Genomic DNA, 20,313 nt, shown 5'->3' on the forward strand with positions numbered 1-20,313 from the left:
CCCGCTGACTCTCCGGAACCGCATGTCGAGTACATTCTCGTTGCCTCGTTTGATGTAGACCGGGGGCCTATTATGGAGCATCAGTATCCTAGTGCGATAAGTGGTGATGAGAGCATGCTGGCAGAGCTCATGCTACCTGATCAAACACATGTTCGCAGCCAGGATTGGACGATCTTCTTTTTGCACAAGGATAATGGTGGGCCTGAAGAAGATCCTGAATTTGGGGAAGATAAGGACGGGGATGACGAGCAAGACGAAGAAAAAAATCAAGATGACCTATCTCAAGAGTATCCGGAGGAAGACGATGCCGGAAGTGCGGGCATGGATGACGAACCACCCCTGATGTACGTCCTGAATCTTGTGAATACAAAACAGGACACATCAGTTAAACGGTATTGTCAACCACATTATGCGTTTTATCTATGAGTTGATATACTGACAGATACAGTGGTGCAATGGTTAAAGCAATGGCAATATGCACAAGGCACTCCTTTCTGCATATATACAAGGTTCGTTCTCCGCAGTTGGCTACAGTCGGACCTCCACTAACGAATTACCATAGCCACTGCTACTCCTTGCCTTAGAAGACTATTTCAAACACCCGTTCCCGGAAACCCTGGCCAAATTATATGACTCCCTTAATGCTATGGATCTTTCACTGATGCCGTGTCTTTCATACCTTGAACGACACATACTCCAGTCAACTGAGACAAAAGATCTCTTTGTGGAAAATTTCGAAAGGATGATTAAACAGAGGCTTGCAGACGAACGAGCAGAGCTCGAACGTCAAGGCATTGATCCTCAAAAGGCTGGGCCTCCATCCCGATATACCGTACCTCGAGACACTCATGAGTTTGAATCTAAGATCGTCTACAACGACATTGCAATTCCGGTCAAGGTCCCTACAGCAATCTCTCCAGAAACCGTGGGTGATTTTTCCTTGGTCAAACTTATACAGACATTTGCGGGTCCCCATGCTGCCTCCCCACAACCTTTTGCTCTACATCCCCACCTAACAAGCAGCGGACCTTTCACACATCCCATAATTGTGCTGGTAAATGCTCTGCTCACTCAGAAACGTGTTATATTCCTGGGGCATAATCGGCCATCTGGGGAGGTTGCTGAAGCTGTCCTTGCAACATGTGCCCTTGCTTCAGGAGGAACACTACGGGGGTTCACTCGCCACGCCTTTCCATACACGGACTTGACTAAAATTGATGAGCTTATTAAAGTTCCTGGTTTTGTGGCCGGTGTCACAAATCCGACATTTGCTAACCATCATGAATGGTGGGATCTTCTTTGTGACCTCCCTAGCGGACGGATGAAGATTAGCAACCGTGTTGAGGCTGCTCCTGTAACAGAAGGGATGCAGTATTTCCAACCACAGAACCAAAACTCCTCATCATCTCTACTCGGCAGCTCCTCCAACCCTCCGGACCTTACTGGCGATGTGCAGTTTATGGATGATATCCTTAAGAGCATAGCTTCACGACATAGTGAAGGTGTTATCCGAGCCAAATGGCGTGCCTATATCAACAAATTCACAAGAATATCTGCCACCTTTGAGGAGATAGTCTACGGGGCAACTGCTCTTGATATAGTGGGGCCTGATGAGTCCCCGCAAGATTCATCTCCAATGCGTGAACGCTCGGGGGAATCAACTCTACGTGGACACGGATACGTTTGGGTCGATGAAGCCACCAAACAACGTGAACTTGCCGCTTGGGTACCGCGAATTGAAGGGTGGAGAAACACCCGGTCATATTACTACTTTATTCAAGACACTGCAACAATGCATCTTGTTGGAAAGCCATTGAAGGGTTTAGATGTCCAACATCATCATGATCGACTACGGACACTCAAGCTCAGTGATGTGGATGCTAAGGCAGTATATGTTGCATTTTCGAAATCCATCAAAGATTACAATTCTATATGCCAACTTCTTTCAGTTATACCCGAAACACAGGCCGGGCTCTTCTATCTCTCTATGGGCCTCTTTCACAATGACTCGGTAGTTCGCAATGCTACAGTTGATTTACTTGATAGAATATCTGTTCATGAAGCTGGTCGGCATTTCTGGGCTCAGCTCAGTCGTTTTGCAAGGCTAGCTTACTATCGAATCAAGCGCGACAAAGAAAGGGAAGTAGCTAGCCCCTTATCCTCCCCTTTTGATGACAACACGTCACATAGCATAGTCGGGGTGGCCGTGAGCCATACTTCAGTTGGAACCAAAAAAGGAGTTCGACGAAGCTGAGGAAAAAATAAAAAAGGAAAAACAAAAAAAAGAAGGCATGTTTAATGAATAGTTTTTGTGTTTGTTCCAATATTTACGAGGCACATAATTTCTCAATTTTGAAGCATCTATCTTCCCTCAAACTACTACCCTTCCACAACACCCTGGTTTTGGTTACCCATCCCGCCATGTATTCATAGTGAGACTACGCCCTGTCATCTTTGAGTTATGATCACCATTTGTATATCAACGTCAAAATACTACGGAAGCAGGTGTGCTTGATTCTTATCTAGCACCAAAAGTTGATTATGACAATATCAATGCTCAATCCTGACAAGTTCCGATTGGTATGCGATCAGCAGACACCTAGGGCGCTATACACTATTATTTGATAGAGTGGATAGCCGCCGTTACCGCAGCTATAGCAACCTCTAAGTGTTATTCTAGTAAAATGCCGATTGAAAAGCCTGATGTGATAATAAAATGTAACAAGACTATAGAGTGATAGCTAGGAAATCAATGTAAAATGTAATTCCTCCGGCAATAGACACCAGGGGTCTCAAAATTCTAGCTTTCAATGTGACCGGACAGGAAAGCGATTTAGTGTACCCGATAGCTATTGGATAAGGGTTAACGCCCTTTCACATTCAGTGCACCCTCCCACTCTAGCGTTCACAAAACTCAACATACCATGTACCCTGCAACGTGTTAAACCGGCTATTGCCCTTGCAGCTTACCGCTCATTCATTATGAACGTCTCTGCTAGGCCTTGGTCATGCCAACACTCCGTGGGTCTGACAGACAGCACTGTCACAATAACGCCACATTCAGGCCCGCCCAGCCGTGATGAGATAGAATCAAGTTCTTAACACGGTACTCCGTACTTGATCTTTCTCGGCATCTGTCTTGCCTCCATAGCCGGTTCATAACCGAAACACTCACAAGCAAAGCGGGTGGCTGCAGTCGGTTTGTCCTCCCCAGCTATCATTAACTGGCCCAAGAGTCAAGCCCAAAGCCATTGCCGTAGGTGAACGGGAGATGATAGGGTATCAAGGTAAGCTCTTTTCTCTTGCTTTAATTCTAAACCCTCGTCTTCTCCAACATTCCAGGAACGGTTAATCTTTCCCTTAGACTTCGTACTATATCGTTATCCTGGGACCAATTAACTTCAATCAAGCAAAATAAAATAACAGGTGGCGACCTTTTTCTTTTCTTTTCTCATTTTTTTTTTTTTTTTTCCCTTTGCAAGGGGAAAGGCAAACGCCACCTGCTTTTGTACCTAAACAGTTGAAGTCGAGGCCCCAGTGGAAGAGATTAAACCAAATGATTTCCGATATCAGGAAAATATAGGGTGAGTTGTTAACGATCAGGGGTTGAGTGTAGAATGGAAACAGGCAAAGCTGAATGTACGGATTGCACGGGGGATATATGTTAGCCAGGTGGTTCACAGTACTGAATCGGCTCTGTAGGGCCTATGGGGAGTGTTCCGTACCAGAACATAGTATCGACTATCAAATAGTTGACCTTCCAATCTAGCGTAGCAGCACCGCAAATAATGCAGGTCGCGTCGACGCTTAACTAGTCAATTGGGTCCCCTTGTCTGCCTTTTTTCTTTAATTGTATTTCTTGGGCTACCTCCCCCATCCTTTTTATCATGATATTTATTCCTTCTATCACCACTTCCCACTCGATCTTGTGTATTCTCTCCTTGAGTGCCTCCAGATCTTCATCCACACCCTTTATAAATGGGATCTCGCGTATCAGGATTGGCTCGCCCATATCAACCTCTGCAATGACTTTATGTATCATGACTCCTGTCTTATTAACTTTGCCTTCTAGCCATGCTTCTTGGGCGCGTTCAATGGCATGCTACCGTCCGGAATTAGAACATTAAGCAATCATAGTTAGAAAAAAGGCCCATGTGGGAAGCCTCCTAACTTACAGTTCCGTTGAATGCGCCCGGCAGCGCGGGGTGCAGATTTATAGTATCTAAGCCTGCCTTTGCCATTGGATCCAGAAACTTCTTTGATAGCACATACATAAACCCTAGACAGACAACAAGGTCAGGCTTATCGTCCAGTACTATCCGTGCCAACGCGGTGTCATATTCCTCCCGAGCTTTCTTTACACCATCTTCCGTGTTCGGGTGTTTTTTCTTGTATGTTAGTAGGTTATGGTATACGGTAGGTATGCCGGCTTTCTTTGCCCGCTCGAGGCCATATGCGTCTTTTCGGTTCGACAGTACTCGCACGACTGTTGCGGGGAGAGTTTTGGCGTCAATGGCATCGATCACGGCTTGGAGGTTAGTGCCGCTGCCGGAGATGAGGACTGTGAGGCGCGGAGGGGAATCCATTCTATCTTCAGTGGCCTCTTACAGGTCGAGTCTTAGATATCGCAAATAATGAAAACTTCCAATATTAATCAAAAAAATGCGCTTCGACATTTTTGACCCCGCCAGTGTTTATCTGGAGATTATATAAGAATTATATCACGTGTTGATTATGTAATATGTTAGTCATTAAGTGCGCTTTCGCTTATTTTTCTTTCCACAAAAAACGATCTTTTTTTTATTCTGTTTCTTCCTTTCGTTTGACCCAGCAAGCATCAACAACTTCCAGTCAACACGGCCTTCTTTCGACTACGAGGACAGACAGCAGACATCCGTCGCAATGGCTAAGGCTAAGAAGACCACTGATACCCTCTCCTCGCGCCTTGCGCTTGTGATGAAGTCCGGCAAGGGTATGTTGCTGCGCCTCGGGAGGTGTGAGAAGATGTCTATGCGGAATGTTAACGAGATCAATCATGACAGTCACTATGGGATCCAAATCTACCCTCAAGACCCTCCGCTCTGGCAAGGCCAAGCTCATCCTCATTGCTGGAAACTGCCCACCTCTGCGCAAGTCGGAGCTCGAGTGTAAGTCATCATCAGACCGGCGAAAATATAAAGACCTGACGCTGACCGATTGCGTATACAGACTATGCTATGCTTGCTAAGGTCCCAGTCCACCACTTCCACGGAAACAACGTAAGTACTCAATCGCCTATATCTCCTTGTTTGAAGCCAAAAAAAAAAAAAAAAAAAAAAAAAAAGGGAAAACCCTGGAAAAAAGTGAAGTACTCGATGCGCGTATTCGCTCAGAATACGTGTGTGGGGGAAAATTCGCAATAAGACAGCTCTATCTTCTCCATTTGCTCTGCGAAGAAGTTACACGTAGTGGACTATCTCTATGGTGACTTTGGAGAGTAGTTGCTCTGAGAAGGGATTTCCCTCCCGCATGTTATTTTTGTATACCATGTGCTGGGATATTGCTGGAGAGCTTGGCTAACTGCTTGGAACGCTGTTTACGTTCGCCCGTATAGATTGAACTTGGAACTGCCTGCGGTAAACTTTTCCGCTGCTCTACCATGGCCATCCTCGATGCTGGTGACTCCGACATCTTGACCCGTGAGGCATAGATGTGCATTGATGTGCGCTGATGTGCTTAGTGCTCATGGCTGCTATGACCAACGCTAAAGAAACCTCACGCCTGGCTAGGCTGGGGGCGGGAGGGATGAAGGAAGAAAGAAGAAAATATCGGCTGGCGTGCATCGTTTAGTTGTCAAGTTGAGTCGAATGCCCAAGGAGGGATAAGAGTAGCGCTTCATCAGCTACTCTCGGCTCTGCCCTGCTCTGCTCTGCCCGTGCACTGCTCTCTCTCTCTCTCCTTTGCCCGCAGCCTGCTCTGTATTAGTAGCCCTTCTCCAGCACTGAGCGGACCAAAAAAAAGAAAGAACAAAAAACGATACAAAAAGTTATCCAAGCTCCAGCGTTGCAGACGTCTTTTCCTTTTTTGCTGACCTTGCGTCTTGGACCGGGAAGGGTCTGTTAGCGATGGTGCTGCTCTCCCATGCCATGCTCTGCTCCCACCTTGGGGGTTCAAACTGAAGCAAGGGGCTCATGAGGTTATGATAAATGATTATATTTAGATACCAATCAACGGTTTCCACAAGCGATCAGCTGATCATGTCATCTCGCTCAACCCCTTCGCTGCTTGTAGGATGCTTGAAGCTGTCGTAGAACTATGCATGTACAACGGAGCTAGGAGCTGGCTACCATGTCTCTGTAGTTTTACTTAGGCGATAGATAAGACTTGTCCGGCGCTGGCCATCGTACATTTGGGCAGAGGATGGATGGATGGATGGACTAGTGCAGGCGCTGACAAGAACAGAGTCATCAGTAGCTACACGAAGATGACGACGCCGCTACTTTTTTTGATCATCCGCTGCTGCTGCTGCGTCTTCCTTTCTTTTTTACCCGAAAAAGGCCGAGAAGGCGAAGGAGCCGGTCACCGCATTGTCTGCACCGAGGGAGAAAGCATTGTCGTACGGCAGGCAGACACATTATACATACCTAAGTAGGGGGGTTGTCTGTATCTGCCCGTACTCTGCCTCCTCGCTGTACGACCAAATGCCCTCTTGTAACCACGGCACCACGCAGATGCCGATGATTAATCCTCGCCTCGGAAAAGCTGCATTTTCGAGGCTGAAACGGCTGGTCAACTTGTCCATCCAGGCATCGGCCCGGCTAGTTAGTGCCATGCGCCCTGCAAAGCCACGGCTAAACGGAAGAGGCATATGAACCTCTCTTCAAAAAAAAAAAAAAATCCCAAGAGTTACATCGCTAGAGAATATCAAGCTTAAGGCTGGGCTGGGCTGGGCGGTGCCTTCTCCCCCGGAGTTGACCGGCCTTCGCAGGGCATATCTTCGCCGACAAATAGTCCGAATAGGCTGCTATCACATACGTTCTTTTTCATTTTTCAATTCCTCAATTCTCAGATTGTGGATGGCCCGAATTATTTGGCTTCTCTCCTGCAAGCGAAAGGGGAGTCCAAAAAAAAAGGCCCCTCTCGTCCTGACAAGTTGGCGAACCTGATTTAAACACGGAGAATGAACCACGGAGATCCTCCAGCAGCCTTATCCTGGCCTGGGCCGGGCCTTGGGGCCTTACTGAGGGGCCTTCAGTCTGGGGCATGGGTCTGGCTCAAACCCACGCTATATCCAACCGTTGGAAAAGGGCTGGGGGGATGGATGGGCTCAGGAGCAAGGCGCAAAGAAAATAAGGGTTGCCGCCACGTTTTGAGAAAGCCAGATAATTGGGTCCCTATTCTTCTCTCTCGAGGAAAATATTCCCATTCCTGGCAGTCTGTTTATATATCCTTCTGGGGCATCGAAGTCCTTTTTGCAAGCTAGCTTTTGCCTTTGCAGGGTGGGACGCCTTGATATAAGTTGGTTTTCATTGAGTTCGATTGCTTCGCTTATTGCCCGCCGCGCGTGGGAGTTATTAATGAAATTTCTTCACGCGGCAGCTTGTGCTGGATGCTCTCCCGCTGCCTTCTTTTTGGACCTCGCTGGCTTGCCGGCGTGTCCTAAAAAAGATATGGCCAAGCAGGCCCAGCAGTCGTGGGAGACGGTGGCGCTGGGCTTTCCCAGATATTCATGCCGTATTCATACGGCCTGGGGCGCCCGTTTGCTTAGCTCGCCAAAAAAGATGGAGAAGAAGCAAAGAAGGCCGCTTCTACTTTTTTTTTTCCCCCTCCCTCTTGCTTCATTTTTTAATCACATTTTTGTTGGATCAATAGTTGGGTTCGTCCCTTTTTTTGGGTTCCTGTTCCTGCGGCAATGGGCTGGCTAGTTCCTGAGGCGTTGGGAGTCGATTGACTAGTTGAGGACGAAATTTGCAAATGCACCGGCCATGGCTGGTGCAATGTGTCATGAAGAGAGAGAAAAAGAAAAGGAAGTGGACTGATTTATTAAATTGACCGAGTTGATTAATGATCACTCGCCTCAACGCCGAACAAGCGAAGAAAAGACAGACGATGCCACGAGTGGATGGAGCAGCAGGCAAGGGAAGGGGACGGGAATCGGGGGCCGAGGCGAGTTATTATCTCGAATCCTCTCCATGCTCAGCTTCTTGTCTGGGGGTCTCCTCTGTGCTCCGTGTAGCTGGTTACCCTTCTGGGTGATTTTTCCTGTTTTATTGTAATTTTATTCTTATGGCAGGAAACAAGACGACGGATGGAGGATATGCATCTTCGCTTTGCTGGTGCCATGTATCCTGCCACCCCCTGGGGAATCTCCCGCTGCTGGCCATGATGCATAATTTGCGGGAGGGGTGCATAATGCATGGGAGGGGCTGTTTTGGTAGGTGATGAGTTGGCAGTAACGATATATTAATAAATATACGTCTGGGTGGGCGGAGATGTTCTAACCCCAGCAATTTCGAATGCCACTCCAGAGTATATTTTTATAATTTTTTGCCTTGTATGTACTCTAGTTAAGTCATTCTCGCTGGATCATCCCCCAGAGTTGGAGCGGAGTGGCATCTCCATGTCCCCCCCATCATACATACTCCCAGGTCAGGTCGACAGCAACCACCCCCGCGAAGCGCCGGCCGGGGAACGTGGATATCCCATCCGATCGTAAATGCAAATCCTGACCTGGTAATCATCGACATAAGAGAGAGGAGATGACGGAATTCGAACTCCAAATTCCCTCTCTGACCATTAAAATTACCGGATATCTCTCTTGTCTAGAGGACCTGATCTACAAACTCCGACTGATGACCTGCTCCGCAGAATACGATTATCGCCGTAGGGCCTATTTGCTCTGTAATCTCATATAGGGCGGGTATGGAGGTGCTAGTAAGTGCTAACATTGCTAGCGGCGCTATACAGGCGAGGGGCACTGGAGAACTTGGTGGTAGCCGCAGCTTATCTCTCCTTCCCCTTCTCCCCCTGTTAACCGGAATCACTATATATTGGCATGTATGCAAATACATCTTCAGGCGAAGATACATCCAGGTTACCCTGCATCCTGAAGACTTTTTGCTCTTTGCAAAATAATTGCCGATGCATCTAATAATAAAAACGTATCTGTCGATCAGTCAGACCACACAGGCCAGCAGAGGTCACGGTCCGCTTCCCACTCAACCATATTCCGTGTCATGGCCCCCTTATTCCTTTTTCCCTTTTTGTTTTCTTCCTCTTTGCTGGTCGGCAATTGAAGAGGATCATGGCTGGTGGTACACGGATGAATTCTGCGTCCTTTGTCCTAGATAGGCAACCAGCGTCGCCCGGCCCGAGCGAACTATGGACGGGCAGCGCGTTAGTTTGTCTAGCAGCATCGTGAACTCCCTAGCATGAAGTAAAAAAGCAAGCAAGCATAGTTAGGGGAAGAAAAAAAAAGCAACAATCGATAGATGTCGATAACTCGAGAGAGATCGCAGTGTCTGCGAGCCTCCATCGGACTTGATTCAAAAAGTGCCCTGCTCGATCTGCTTGCGTGCTCGACTCTCTGGCGAGTCAGGGAACAGGCGATGGCCTGGGGATAACGTCACTCTGCAGTGGCTGGGACTGTATGCATGCATGCATGTCTGTATATAGTGCATGTGTGGTATTTTTGGGGGCTTTTTGATATGCATATTTGAGTGTTTCTGCTCAGGGGAACACGACGTGCTTGCGTGTTTATGTATGCACACTGCCCGTACTCTGAAGTCAAGCAAGAGGCAGGATATATCGACATGCATGGTATATACGTCGCATGTTGTGCATTGTCATGATCCCGGATATAATCACAGCCGCGATCTCCTCGGTGCAGCCAACCCCTGGGCGTAGTTTAGTTGACGATAGACACAAGACCACTCTAGCCATCGGCCTCGCCAGCAGCATCAACGGTCTTGCTCCGACGAGATCGATAGGGCCGACGATTAAGCGCAGCCCTGGACGTCCTGCTGATGCTCTAGTCGAGTAGTGACCGTCGCCTTTTCCCACTTCCCGCGTTCCCCCTTTACGAAACCGATGCCTGATCCGTCCGGCGGACCGGGGGGAGGAAGAAGAAGCATGGCCGACAAGCTCGTTTCATCCACCCGCCTGGATTAATGATCGCGTTCGTGTCTCCCCTTCAGCCGGCCAGCCAGCGAGCGAGCCCATGCGAACAGCTTTGTTGGGCTGTCCTGGCTGCCTGTTGCGCCGGAGCTTCCATGCAGGCTGGCCGCTGCAGCGGGAGAACAGTTATAACACTGAGATATCAAAAAGCGACCTTCAAAAGAAAAAAGAAGTGAGACGACGACAGCCGTGTCTAGACAGCAGTGAAACTGCCCATCAGTAGCCTGTCAAACCGCATATACACTGCCGGCTGCCAACTTGGCCATGCCAACCCCATCGCGACAGTGGCAACGCTGTATATGTATGTATGTAACTAGTCGCAACGGGGCGCTGGCAAGCCAACAAACACATGCATCGACAGGGCCGGCAGCGCAACCAGCCTGCTGCTGCTGCTGCTGCTGCATAACATCGCAATCCCCGAGTCAGTGGGCCAAAAAGAAAGCAAGCCAAACCAGTTCGTGGCCCCCCTTAGCACGGCTGCTTTCTTTTCCTAGCAGCCGATCGAAGCTGGCTCGACGGCGTATATTTGTCACTACTATTACCATATATCGCTGCCAGAGCTATATGGCATGCCCCTTTCGGACATGGGCGTTCAGGTTCAGGCCCGGATCGGCTCAGCCGTGGCATACGAGTGCCATAGACATAGACATGCAGATGATACATTCCATCCCCCCAGCAAACAGCCATACATGGGACTCGCCAGCCAGCCAGCCAGACACCTGCAAGCCATTGCAAAAAGGAACCAAAAGACAGCTATGAAAATGAATGACAGCTGCCTAGCTAGCCCTCTTGCTTGTCTGTCCATCGGACCAGGCGTCGTGACTCAGTGTCTCGTCCGCTACTTATCTATGGAGCCTCCGAGGGCTTTGCTGCCTATAGTACAAAACATCCACAACGGCGGCCTTATATTCTTCTTCTGCCCTGATAGTGGATTCTTCCGGATTCCTCCCCCCTCCCCCTTGCTGCCCGGCTAGACGCTTCCACGAGCCACGTCTTCCGTTTGTTCCATCTCGAAATCTGAAGTTGAAACAGAAAGTGCCCTTTAATTCCGCGGTGTTTGACCCTGGGCCTTTTTACTTTCTCTCTTTCCTTTCTTTTCTTTTTATTATTTTGGCTTTTGGCTTTTGGGCTCCCAGTCGTTGCTTTTTCCTGCCAGTGGAAGAGTGTGGCTCAGCTTGCCGTCTCGTCCTGGGTCGTCCGTCTTTCCTTTTTTTTTTTGCAAGCTGCGACTTTTGGGCTGGCTGTCTTTTTTGCAAAATTGGCTGAACCGAAGCCTGGCCGCCTGAATACAACCAGCTGGGCGAGAGAGAAAAAGCAACGAAAAGGACAGAAAATCATCCCTACAGCGCACGGTGGAGGGAGTGCAGAAGTCTCCCCTGGTATTGCTTTTTCCGCAGCTTTTCATCCTCCGGCTCGGAGAAGGCTTTTTTTTTTTTTTTTTTCTGATATATAACCATCTTCTTGTCCCTTCGCTCTGGACTCTCTCTCTGCTCTTACCTACGACTTCTCACACATTCACACAGAAGAGAAAGAAGTCTTGGGATCACTCTCTACGCCGGCCGTACATAGGAACAAGCACTTTTCACTCTTGCTTCTCCCTGCATAACAACAACGCCTACCAACAGCCCTCCGGCGTGCTCCGGCAATACGCAGGCAACCGTCAAATTTGAACAGAGTCACCATGTCTTCTTCAGCAGTCCCTCGCCAAGCACCTGGCACCTCTACAGCCACCATGTCCACCCCTGGATCTACATATGCTACCTTTGACGCAGTCCGATGCTCCAGATGCCAGCTCTCCCTGAGCTCACCCGGTTCTAAGTCAGTCCAATTCGGTGTCAACTGCTACTACTGCAACCGATGTGCCACCATGGTCGGGTTCATACGATGAAAGCGAAACCGGAAGCAGTATACCAGACCAGTCCACGAATGAGATACGATGCCCTTCCTTAATGGAAAAAAAAGGATACACAGGTTACAACATCACCGCAATTCCACCATGTCACGGACGGAGCCTTTCAGGATGCGACCATAGTCACCCATTGTACCAAAATACCTACGATGGTACTCGCAGGAGATACAGACATTCTCTTACACGCACAGATTGCATTTGACCAACTCCCGAGTCATACTTGCTACTGTCTGCAAATCGACGAGTCAGCCATCTAGTAACCTTTTGACTTCCCACCAGAGGGAGAGAAAAAACTTAACCACAAATACATACGTGGAGAAAGCGGCTCCACGCCACGTTCTCAAGTTCTCGACCAAAGGAGGAGGGGAAAAGGCGAACCAGGCAATCAATAAGCCAAACAGCCAACCAACTGTCACCTCACCATCACCTCACCATCTTTTCCTTCCCTCCCGCCCCTCCCAAAACAGGCTTGAAACGGCCTCGATTCTAGCTTCTCCGGAAAACAAAATTAAGAAGGGATCAGTTGCCGCCCGACCCACCGTCCATCAATCATGCTGTTCTCGTGTGGAGCTCTCGAGCCAGACACAACGGCGCTTTCGCCTCCTTCCCCCTCCCCCTATTCTTGCCCTCCCCTTTTCCCTTCCGATTACCCCCACCATTATTCGCCTATTCAACCATGTGTATTATATAGATATATCTTCCTATGATCACCAATAATAACCCCCCTGGGTCTTTATTTATCTTTGTGCCGAGTTGCTGGCAGCTTAGCGTCTCTCCTATCATACTACTTTGCTACCTGCTAAGTTCATTGAATTTTAAGTTAGCATTTAATCTACTTAATTTAATTTCCAACATCATATTCGAGTCTCATATCTCGTTGATTTCTGTGCTGTCTAGAGCAATAGTACCGGTCAATACGGGGGACGCTTGGACATGAAGCCCCAGTCGCCTGAGCTGTATCCATGGTAGGTAGAGAAGGTTACCTTTATGGCCATTGACCTCCTTCGAGGCCAGCCGCCCAGATGGACTGGTCTGGCTCTGGCGGCCTTGACACAACCCTGGTTGGCTCTGTCTTGTCTAGATGTGTCGGAAACTCTGAAGCCAGATTATATAATATGGGAATCTTTTCCGTTTTTCCTCCCAAAGCCGCTCGATGTAACTATGTAACTAACTTGCTACCAGATTTCTTCCCCTCGGGGCTGGTGAGTCTCTAGCGAAGGCTGACAAGCCACACTGATCGTCACCACTTGCTCGAGCTTGTTCGTTATTTGCCTCCCCTCCTTTTTTGCTTGTGGCTGTCGGTGTCTGCCATCTCTGTTCAGCTCACCGGCTAATGGCCAGCCCGCTCTGGACCTCTTGCTTGCTTTGCTTCAACGGCAACTCCTTACCCGGCCTATGTAACCCGGTTATGCTTCAAGTTGCCTTTTGGAAATTCAACTCACATTTACTCTGCAGAGGTGTAAGATCAGCGCAGAGAGTTAGCTGTCTCTTCCCCGCTCCTCGTCTACAACCTGTTTGTAGATGGTCACATTCGAGTCCGATTCCTCCGTATGCCTAGAAGGAATTGAGATTGATCAGCACCATTGAACTGGACCCAGACACCTTGATATCACTCCATGGATATGCCAGCCAATATGTAACCGGATCTTGTAGGACTACTCGTCATCAGGATTGACATCCAAGCAGGTCTGTATCAGGTGGGAAAAGCTATCTTGGCCCGATGCCGGGACATAATGTGGAGTAGCAGCAGCTTGCAGAGATCCTTGAACGTTCCCACGTACATTCCATATCTGACAACTGATTCGGGATAAGGAAAATATTGATCTCCCTACGGAATCTATGTCTTTCAGTCAACCTTATGTGAATAATGTAGTCTTTGTCTCGTAGTTCCGGGGATAGGCAACTTCTTTTCAGATCCTGAAGAGGTTGGGCACATATCGGAAAGGAATGTGAAACTATGTTTTGGTATTAGGAGGAGTTGTATGATATTCACGCTGCTCTTTAGAATACGTAGAGCATTCAAAACCGCTTCTCCACCGTCTTTCCCGGGCCGTAAGCTACCTGGCCCTCCTTCACGTTATCGTGCATAAGAGAATGCCGCTGCCCCAGATATGGGGGTTATGCTTTCACATTTCATGATCACGGCATGCGGGGCGTTCCCATTGCCGAGCACGAAACTGTTATCATCATCCATCGACCTCATCCATCGGTCTTGTCTCCTGTCCTTTCGCCGTCTCGACCGTTGTCTGCATCGTTCGTCGTTGTCATCTATATAACAAGCTGCATCCTTCGAAGAGCCTCATCGGGGCGTGGAGCCTTCTGATTGGTTTGTTTTGCCCTCAATAACTCCACATAACGTGACTAGGATAAAACTAGTATATATATATATATATATATATATATATATATATATATGCTGACTAATGACAGCACCCCTTTTCCTCTCATGCGCTCGCTGCTCGTTACGTCCCTTCTACTCAAACAGTCCTGATATTGTTATAGACGAGAAGGATAGACGTCGCCGGACAGCAGTGAAGGGGAGCCTCATGTCTCACCAGGCATTTTACTGGCAAGCTTGGTAAGTTAGAACGATTTAATTATTGCAGCCAATACTCCGGCAGGGCACAAAAATCCTGACAACAAACTGAAAAAAAAAAAAAAAAAAAGAGACCAAACGCCATGCTTCCAAAGAAATGATGATAACCTTGCAGATAGAAAGAAACACAATTCATGAGCAGCAAGGATCGATAATCAGCATAAACAAAATGAAGAACAGGCTCGCCAAGCGGATGATGGTATGGGGGGTATGAAAAAGTGGAATCATAATAACGGCAGCAAAGCATGCAAATATGGCGGGAAACAACAAAATAAGCTTGAGAAACGGGAAAATCAGCTCGAGATGGTGAAACGAAGTCAGTATACCCTATAAAGTATGTTCCGCTGGCAGCACGTTCCAAAGGTCTCTTAACTGGTTACACTACTGTTGCGGAAATTGTGGACTCGAGCCGGACGGCTTAATCTTGGGTCGGTCCTCTCTTTACCTTTGAACCAGCGCAATCACATCAGTATGGGGTCGGTCCTTTATTCTCCACTGAATATTTTGTCGTATTGTTGGAAATGAAGAGGAGTAGAAGAGAAACGGCAAATGGGCGATCACAGGTGCAGTGCAAGCGTGCGCTGGGAGAGCTCATCTATTTGAACCAGTCAGTATCTAATCTTCGGATATCTTCCGTTTCCCCCGTTACTTGGGAGTTCAGGTAGAATTGAAAGGAGATCGAGTTATATAACTCATATCAAGCCTGTTTAATCATGGATCGGATGCGTTGATGTTGGCACTGACTGACCTTTCTCGACACCTGTGACCGGGGACTTGGTCCCGACACAGGAGCCATTAACTACTAATGGCTCAGTGCTATTCTTGCGAGAACTGCTGCTGCTCTTTTCACTCTTAGTCTCAGCTTCGTCAGCTGTCGAAGTTGGTGTCACTGCAACCAGTGAAGGGGATGGCGGTTCTGTTGCCGACTGCTGGGCTTCCTTCGTCGGAGTTCCAGGAGTCGCTGCCATTGTTGGTTGAGGCATGCCATTTGCCTCCTGCCTCACTGTTCCCCCTGGTACTGAGGCTGCTGGAAGTGCACCGGGACGCTCAGCGGCAGTCGACATCGCGTGCTTTGCGACGCCGTTTCGGTTAGGGTTGTTGTTATATCCATGGCCATACCCATTACCATTGCCATGGGTCGTTCCAAGACTTCCGCCACGCTCCCTATCGAAACGAACTCTTATCCGCGACCCCCTGAACATGGAGTTATCAAACAGCGCAATGGCTCGTTTGGCTTCTTCCTTGTTCCGGAAAGCCACTATGGCACAGGTCCGCGTGCTGCCGCCGATCTTTCGGTCAAATACATCGCATCGTTCAATGATCCCTGCGGTACGGAGATATTCCTTCAGGAGCTGTGGGGTTGTTTCATGGCTGAGATTATGAATGAAGATGTTTCGTGAAATTGGTGTGCCATACTCGTGGTTCATGCCCGATGCGACCCCAACGCTAGGGCCAGATAGACTGTGTCGGTGAGGAAAGAAACCGGGGTAGGCTTGGATGCAGTTGTTCGTCATGTATCGCGGCTGTCCGAATTGATATGAATCAAACGATGGCGGATAGAATGCTGGATGAGGTACGAAGAAAGCGTTCTCGCCGGGAAAGACTAGGGGGACATGATACCCGACTGACTCTGGGAATTGAACATACGGCGGATGGCAAGCACCTGGCAAGGGCGCCATGAATGGCGGGTGCTGGTGGTCTGGCGGTTGAGTAAATGTAGGCGATGCCGGCATACTGGTTCTCCGGTAGCCCATCGTTAGCTCAAACCTCCTTCTACATTTTGTCTATGTCTTGAATGACGTAGCTTCACTTACTCCTGGTTTGGAACGCACGCTGGACTGGCTCCCATCGGAGCTGAAGTGACTGGGGGAGCAGAGAATCCCGAGGCATATGGCATTCCGCTTAGGGATGGGCTTTTTGTTGGTCCTGCTATAGGTTTTGTCGGCTCACTAGCCAGTGAGAGAGTCACTGTGAGACTGTGTCCGTTCCATCCATTCGTCGACAGTCGATCTACGGAGCTCCGGTCAGCACAAGCAACACAGAACATCCTCACCCTTGACATAGGGGTAATAAAGGGATTATCCCTCAAAACGTACTATATGTGCGCCATGCCTCGTCCTCGTTCTTCACTATAATCTGACCTAGGCCTGTCGGATGGCCGTGGCAATCATCATATACCACCGCTTGGCGGATATGCAATGCAGTCTGGCGAACAAAGTCCTTCAACTCCTGCCACCGGCACTGTGGTGGAATCTGCCCCACACGATATCATTCATTAGCTGCATGTTCAGACACAGCTGCAAGCGTAGTTTTCCCGGGTGTATCATATCTTCAATATGAGGGATGAGACTCACCCCTTGGAGGAAGACGACATATTCGTCCTCCAGTGATCGAGGATTCCGATCTTTCCCATCTTTCTGCCGTGGGGAAATAGGCATCATCCCGTTGGATTTCATCTTTCGTCAGAGCTATGTAGCTCCGTTTCTCCAGTCTTTCGAGACAAGGGGTTCAATTACCCGAGGATGATCTGGTGTAATAGGCTCAAAGTGATTCGAAACAGACGTAACGAAGACAGGGTCTGATTCCTGCGGCTCGGGCTAGCGATACTCTTCGGTCTCCCCAAACTCGGCCACCGTCTTCTGCCTACTACTCGCTGCTGGGGCCCAAATACTTCTTCCCGGGGCAGACAGCTCAAACGTACCAAGCCGTGGCCGTTTCCGGCGGTATGGATGCGCGAGCTAGAACAAAGAGGTTGAAATTATGCGGGGGTTTGCACGTTGTTTCCCCTGCCACATATATTCTCTTATCACGAGGGATCCTTGCTTCTTTCTAGAAGAACAAGAAGGGATGGGGGGGGCTTTCAGTCTAGAGAAACGAAAAAGAGGAATGGCCTAGGTTGATGTGGGTGTTGTTGGTGCTGATGTCGATCAAGTGTACGCAACCTACTTCCGAGAACCGGACAATCAACAGATAAGACAGACAGACCTTCAAGAGAAGAGGCACTGCGTGAGAGATTGCGAGAGGGGTTGAGTGGCCCGGGATTCCAGGGAGGCTAGGTTTAAATCTTCCTGGGTTTTTTTTTTTTTTTTTTTTTTTTTTTTTTTTTTTTTTTTTTTTCTGTGTTCAAAGGTCGTACTATATCACCAGGAAGAGCCAGCGAAGTGGGTATAATATGTGTATATATAAAAAGATAGTTAATCCAGAATGGATGAAGAGGTTGATTAAGCACAGCCTGTTGCGCTGGCAGCTGCAGCGAGCGATATATAAAGGCAAAAAGAGAGGAAATAAGGCTAGATATCAAATGTATATATTGAATGCCAGGTAGGGTAAAGTCATCCGGCGGAAGTGTAAGTGAACGAGAGTTATTAAAGAGACTCTGGCCGGCTCTTGTTCAAAGCAGCGAGCTAGGCTAATCTGCAAGGTCAAAGAATTTAAGAGAGAGAAAGTGAAGAAGAAGGAGAAGGAGAGGCAAGAAGAAGAAGAGACACGGATATTATTAAGACGGGGGTGCTGACTCCATGGGGCAGCAGAGAGAAGGGAAGGAATCGTGAGCTGTACAAATAACCATTAAGTAGTCCACAAGCATTAAGATGGTAAAAGAAAAGAAAAAAGATGGCCGGGATGTTCAAGAACTGGGGACAACGATGAAGATGAAAAATTGATTTAAAAATTAAAAATTCAAATATAGAAAGGGACAGGTAGATGGGGTGAAGGAAGGCCATAGCTAAAAAAAAAAAAAAAAGTACGTCCTCAAGTATGTACGTACGGAGTTTGTATATGCAAGTCTTCTTCTGCGCATGTAACAAGACCGAGAGATGTAATATTACCCCCATAACATAACATAACGAGCCCTCTCGCTCTTTCTCTTAATTCTCAGCTCTGTATGGGCGAAAGGAGTAAGGATTAGTCGCATGCGTAGATTTGATGGCGCTGTCAGGTTCGAAAGGGACCAAAATAGGGCCTGCTATAAAACTATTAATTCATCCCTGTGTAGCCCACCAACTGGGCTGGAATCAAAGTTATTGGATGGGAAGAGCGGGAGATTGGACAGAGTTGGCTGCTCGTCTTTTCTTTTCCTTCATCTAATGCTCTGTTTTATTCCTTTTTCTTCAGTTTACTCTTCCTGAACGAAAGATTACCGTGCTGTGCTGTTATTACCATAGGTTAGTTACGAGCCCAGCTGATTTTTACGGCAGAGCATAGTTACAGACAAGAGATATTTGACTAACTCACTAAATATTATGAAGCAGGAAGATGGGCGGGCGGCGGCGCCCTTTTTTCGGGCCTTTTCTTTTCTTTTCTTCTTCCCATCTTTCCTGCATCCCATTTGGACATGCTTGCTTTTTCCCCTTTTCGTTTCTTTTCTTTTTCCCTGGTTTCTCTCTGGTCGCCTCTGTCCCTCTCTCTCCTCCCTCCCTCCCTCTTTCTCTCTCAATAATACCTTTCTTCCTCGGGTAATCAAAGCTGGTGTTGATGCAGGCTGAGATCTGATTTCTGCAAGCCTCCCGCAGGGAGAGAGTAGGGGTCCAACGCAGGGATGGAGACAACGACGACGACGACGCTGACGATGATTATGGCCTCTGCTTTCCTATGTAGTGAAGAAATACGAGTCCATGCATGATTCGAGAGTTAGGATGTGTGAGGTCAGATCAGAAGAATCTAACATTTGAGATTCGAGCTGCGCCCGCCTGTTGTTTGCTGCTATTCCTCCCCCATCTAGCTCTGGATGGGCCATGGTGGTGAAGAAGGTAAGGAGCTCGTTCACTCCGCAGACCATCCAATCTCAGAGAAGCCAGGCGGGAGAGGGACAATCGTAATCCAGTCCATCGGCGCATGGATCGCAATTGCGACCAACGCTGCAGATAGGCAAAGAGGAACACACACACATAGTACCGGCAAAAACAACTAGCTCCCTTTCAGAAGATGGCCAGGGTCTCTCTTTTCTTGCACGAACTCGTTAGTTCGGCTCAGATCTCCTTGACTGATCCCCGTACTGTACACATGGATATACTTGTGTACATACATGCGGTTTATGACTTCATCCCAACAGAGTATGTAAACAGGGCCCCAGTGAGGAGAAGAGAAGAAGCGTGGTGCTGTCTGCGGATTCGTCTTGAGTAACTCTGCGCCAGTTGGTGTTGGCTAAGCAAGCCCTTCCTGCGGCTGCCCCCTTCTCCCGTCAAGGAAGACAGGTGGAGGGAGGACCCCAAGACTTGATGCACACTGCGATTTGCCCCCCTGCCGACCCCGGACAGAGCAGTGGATGAGAGCGAACCGTTTCAGTATCCGTAAATGGGGCGAGGAGGGTAGTTCTCTTTTTCCCTCTGGCCCCTCTGCTGACACCCGTGAGCAATGATGAGCTGGTCTTCCAAGATAGCACAGGTAGGAAGATGAAGGTGCTGCAAGGACCAATCTACTACTTGCTTCTCCGTAGTTACGGCTCTTTGGACGGGAATCCCCCCCCCCCCCCCCAGCCGGCCGACGAGCCGTTAATCTGTTAAGAGTGAACTGAGATGGTCCCGGCGGGAAAATAAGCCAATCGACACGACTTTGATCGATCGATACAGATCAGTAGTATGTCTGCCCTGTAAGGATGTAAGTATTTCGTTCGGGCATACACACAAGGCCCTTGTCCATGACTAGAGGGAGACTA

The 20,313-nt window shown here is 48.5% G+C and overlaps 6 protein-coding genes across 6 annotated transcripts; 4 read left to right on the top strand and 2 right to left on the bottom strand.

Annotated features, from left to right (window-relative positions):
- Nucleotides 1-646: 646 nt before the first annotated feature.
- Nucleotides 647-2,254, top strand: TERG_06127 (uncharacterized protein; the record flags this gene model as incomplete). The annotated part of the gene is made up of 1 exon (XM_003233084.2): nucleotides 647-2,254. One exon carries the CDS (start codon nucleotides 647-649, stop codon nucleotides 2,252-2,254), a length of 1,608 nt encoding a protein of 535 aa, XP_003233132.2.
- A 1,222-nt stretch (nucleotides 2,255-3,476) lies between these two features.
- On the bottom strand, nucleotides 3,477-4,640 carry TERG_06128 (phosphoribosylglycinamide formyltransferase). Its single transcript, XM_003233085.2, has 2 exons — nucleotides 4,176-4,640; nucleotides 3,477-4,102 (listed from the first exon to the last, which is right to left on the bottom strand). The coding sequence occupies exons 1-2, from the start codon at nucleotides 4,584-4,586 to the stop codon at nucleotides 3,812-3,814; spliced, it is 702 nt and encodes a 233-aa protein (XP_003233133.1). The 5' UTR covers nucleotides 4,587-4,640; the 3' UTR covers nucleotides 3,477-3,811.
- A 262-nt stretch (nucleotides 4,641-4,902) lies between these two features.
- TERG_06129 (60S ribosomal protein L30) lies at nucleotides 4,903-5,689 on the top strand (the record flags this gene model as incomplete). Its single annotated transcript, XM_003233086.1, has 4 exons — nucleotides 4,903-4,972; nucleotides 5,043-5,147; nucleotides 5,209-5,258; nucleotides 5,594-5,689. The coding sequence occupies 4 exons, from the start codon at nucleotides 4,903-4,905 to the stop codon at nucleotides 5,687-5,689; spliced, it is 321 nt and encodes a 106-aa protein (XP_003233134.1).
- Nucleotides 5,690-7,556: 1,867 nt separating this feature from the next.
- TERG_06131 (uncharacterized protein) lies at nucleotides 7,557-7,904 on the top strand (the record flags this gene model as incomplete). Its single annotated transcript, XM_003233088.2, has 1 exon — nucleotides 7,557-7,904. The coding sequence occupies one exon, from the start codon at nucleotides 7,557-7,559 to the stop codon at nucleotides 7,902-7,904; it is 348 nt and encodes a 115-aa protein (XP_003233136.1).
- A 3,932-nt stretch (nucleotides 7,905-11,836) lies between these two features.
- On the top strand, nucleotides 11,837-12,043 carry TERG_12371 (uncharacterized protein; the record flags this gene model as incomplete). Its single annotated transcript, XM_047751338.1, has 1 exon — nucleotides 11,837-12,043. One exon carries the CDS (start codon nucleotides 11,837-11,839, stop codon nucleotides 12,041-12,043), a length of 207 nt encoding a protein of 68 aa, XP_047606796.1.
- A 2,691-nt stretch (nucleotides 12,044-14,734) lies between these two features.
- Nucleotides 14,735-17,116, bottom strand: TERG_06137 (uncharacterized protein; the record flags this gene model as incomplete). Its single annotated transcript, XM_047748553.1, has 4 exons — nucleotides 14,735-16,394; nucleotides 16,475-16,670; nucleotides 16,757-16,913; nucleotides 17,015-17,116. The coding sequence occupies 4 exons, from the start codon at nucleotides 17,114-17,116 to the stop codon at nucleotides 15,368-15,370; spliced, it is 1,482 nt and encodes a 493-aa protein (XP_047604537.1). The 3' UTR covers nucleotides 14,735-15,367.
- Between the last annotated feature and the right edge of the window lie 3,197 nt (nucleotides 17,117-20,313).

Source organism: Trichophyton rubrum, assembly GCF_000151425.1.
Source record: "Trichophyton rubrum CBS 118892 genomic scaffold supercont2.7, whole genome shotgun sequence".
In the NCBI taxonomy this organism is placed as follows: Eukaryota; Fungi; Ascomycota; class Eurotiomycetes; order Onygenales; family Arthrodermataceae; genus Trichophyton; species Trichophyton rubrum.

What these genes read in the sequence shown, in the direction of transcription:
- TERG_06128 (XM_003233085.2), bottom strand. Translation starts at nt 4,586, where the DNA reads ATGGATTCCCCTCCGCGCCTCACAGTCCTCATCTCCGGCAGCGGCACT. An exon ending in CGGGCGCATTCAACGGAACT is followed by an intron (nt 4,103 to 4,175) that starts GTAAGTTAGGAG and finishes TCCGGACGGTAG; the next exon opens with CATGCCATTGAACGCGCCCA.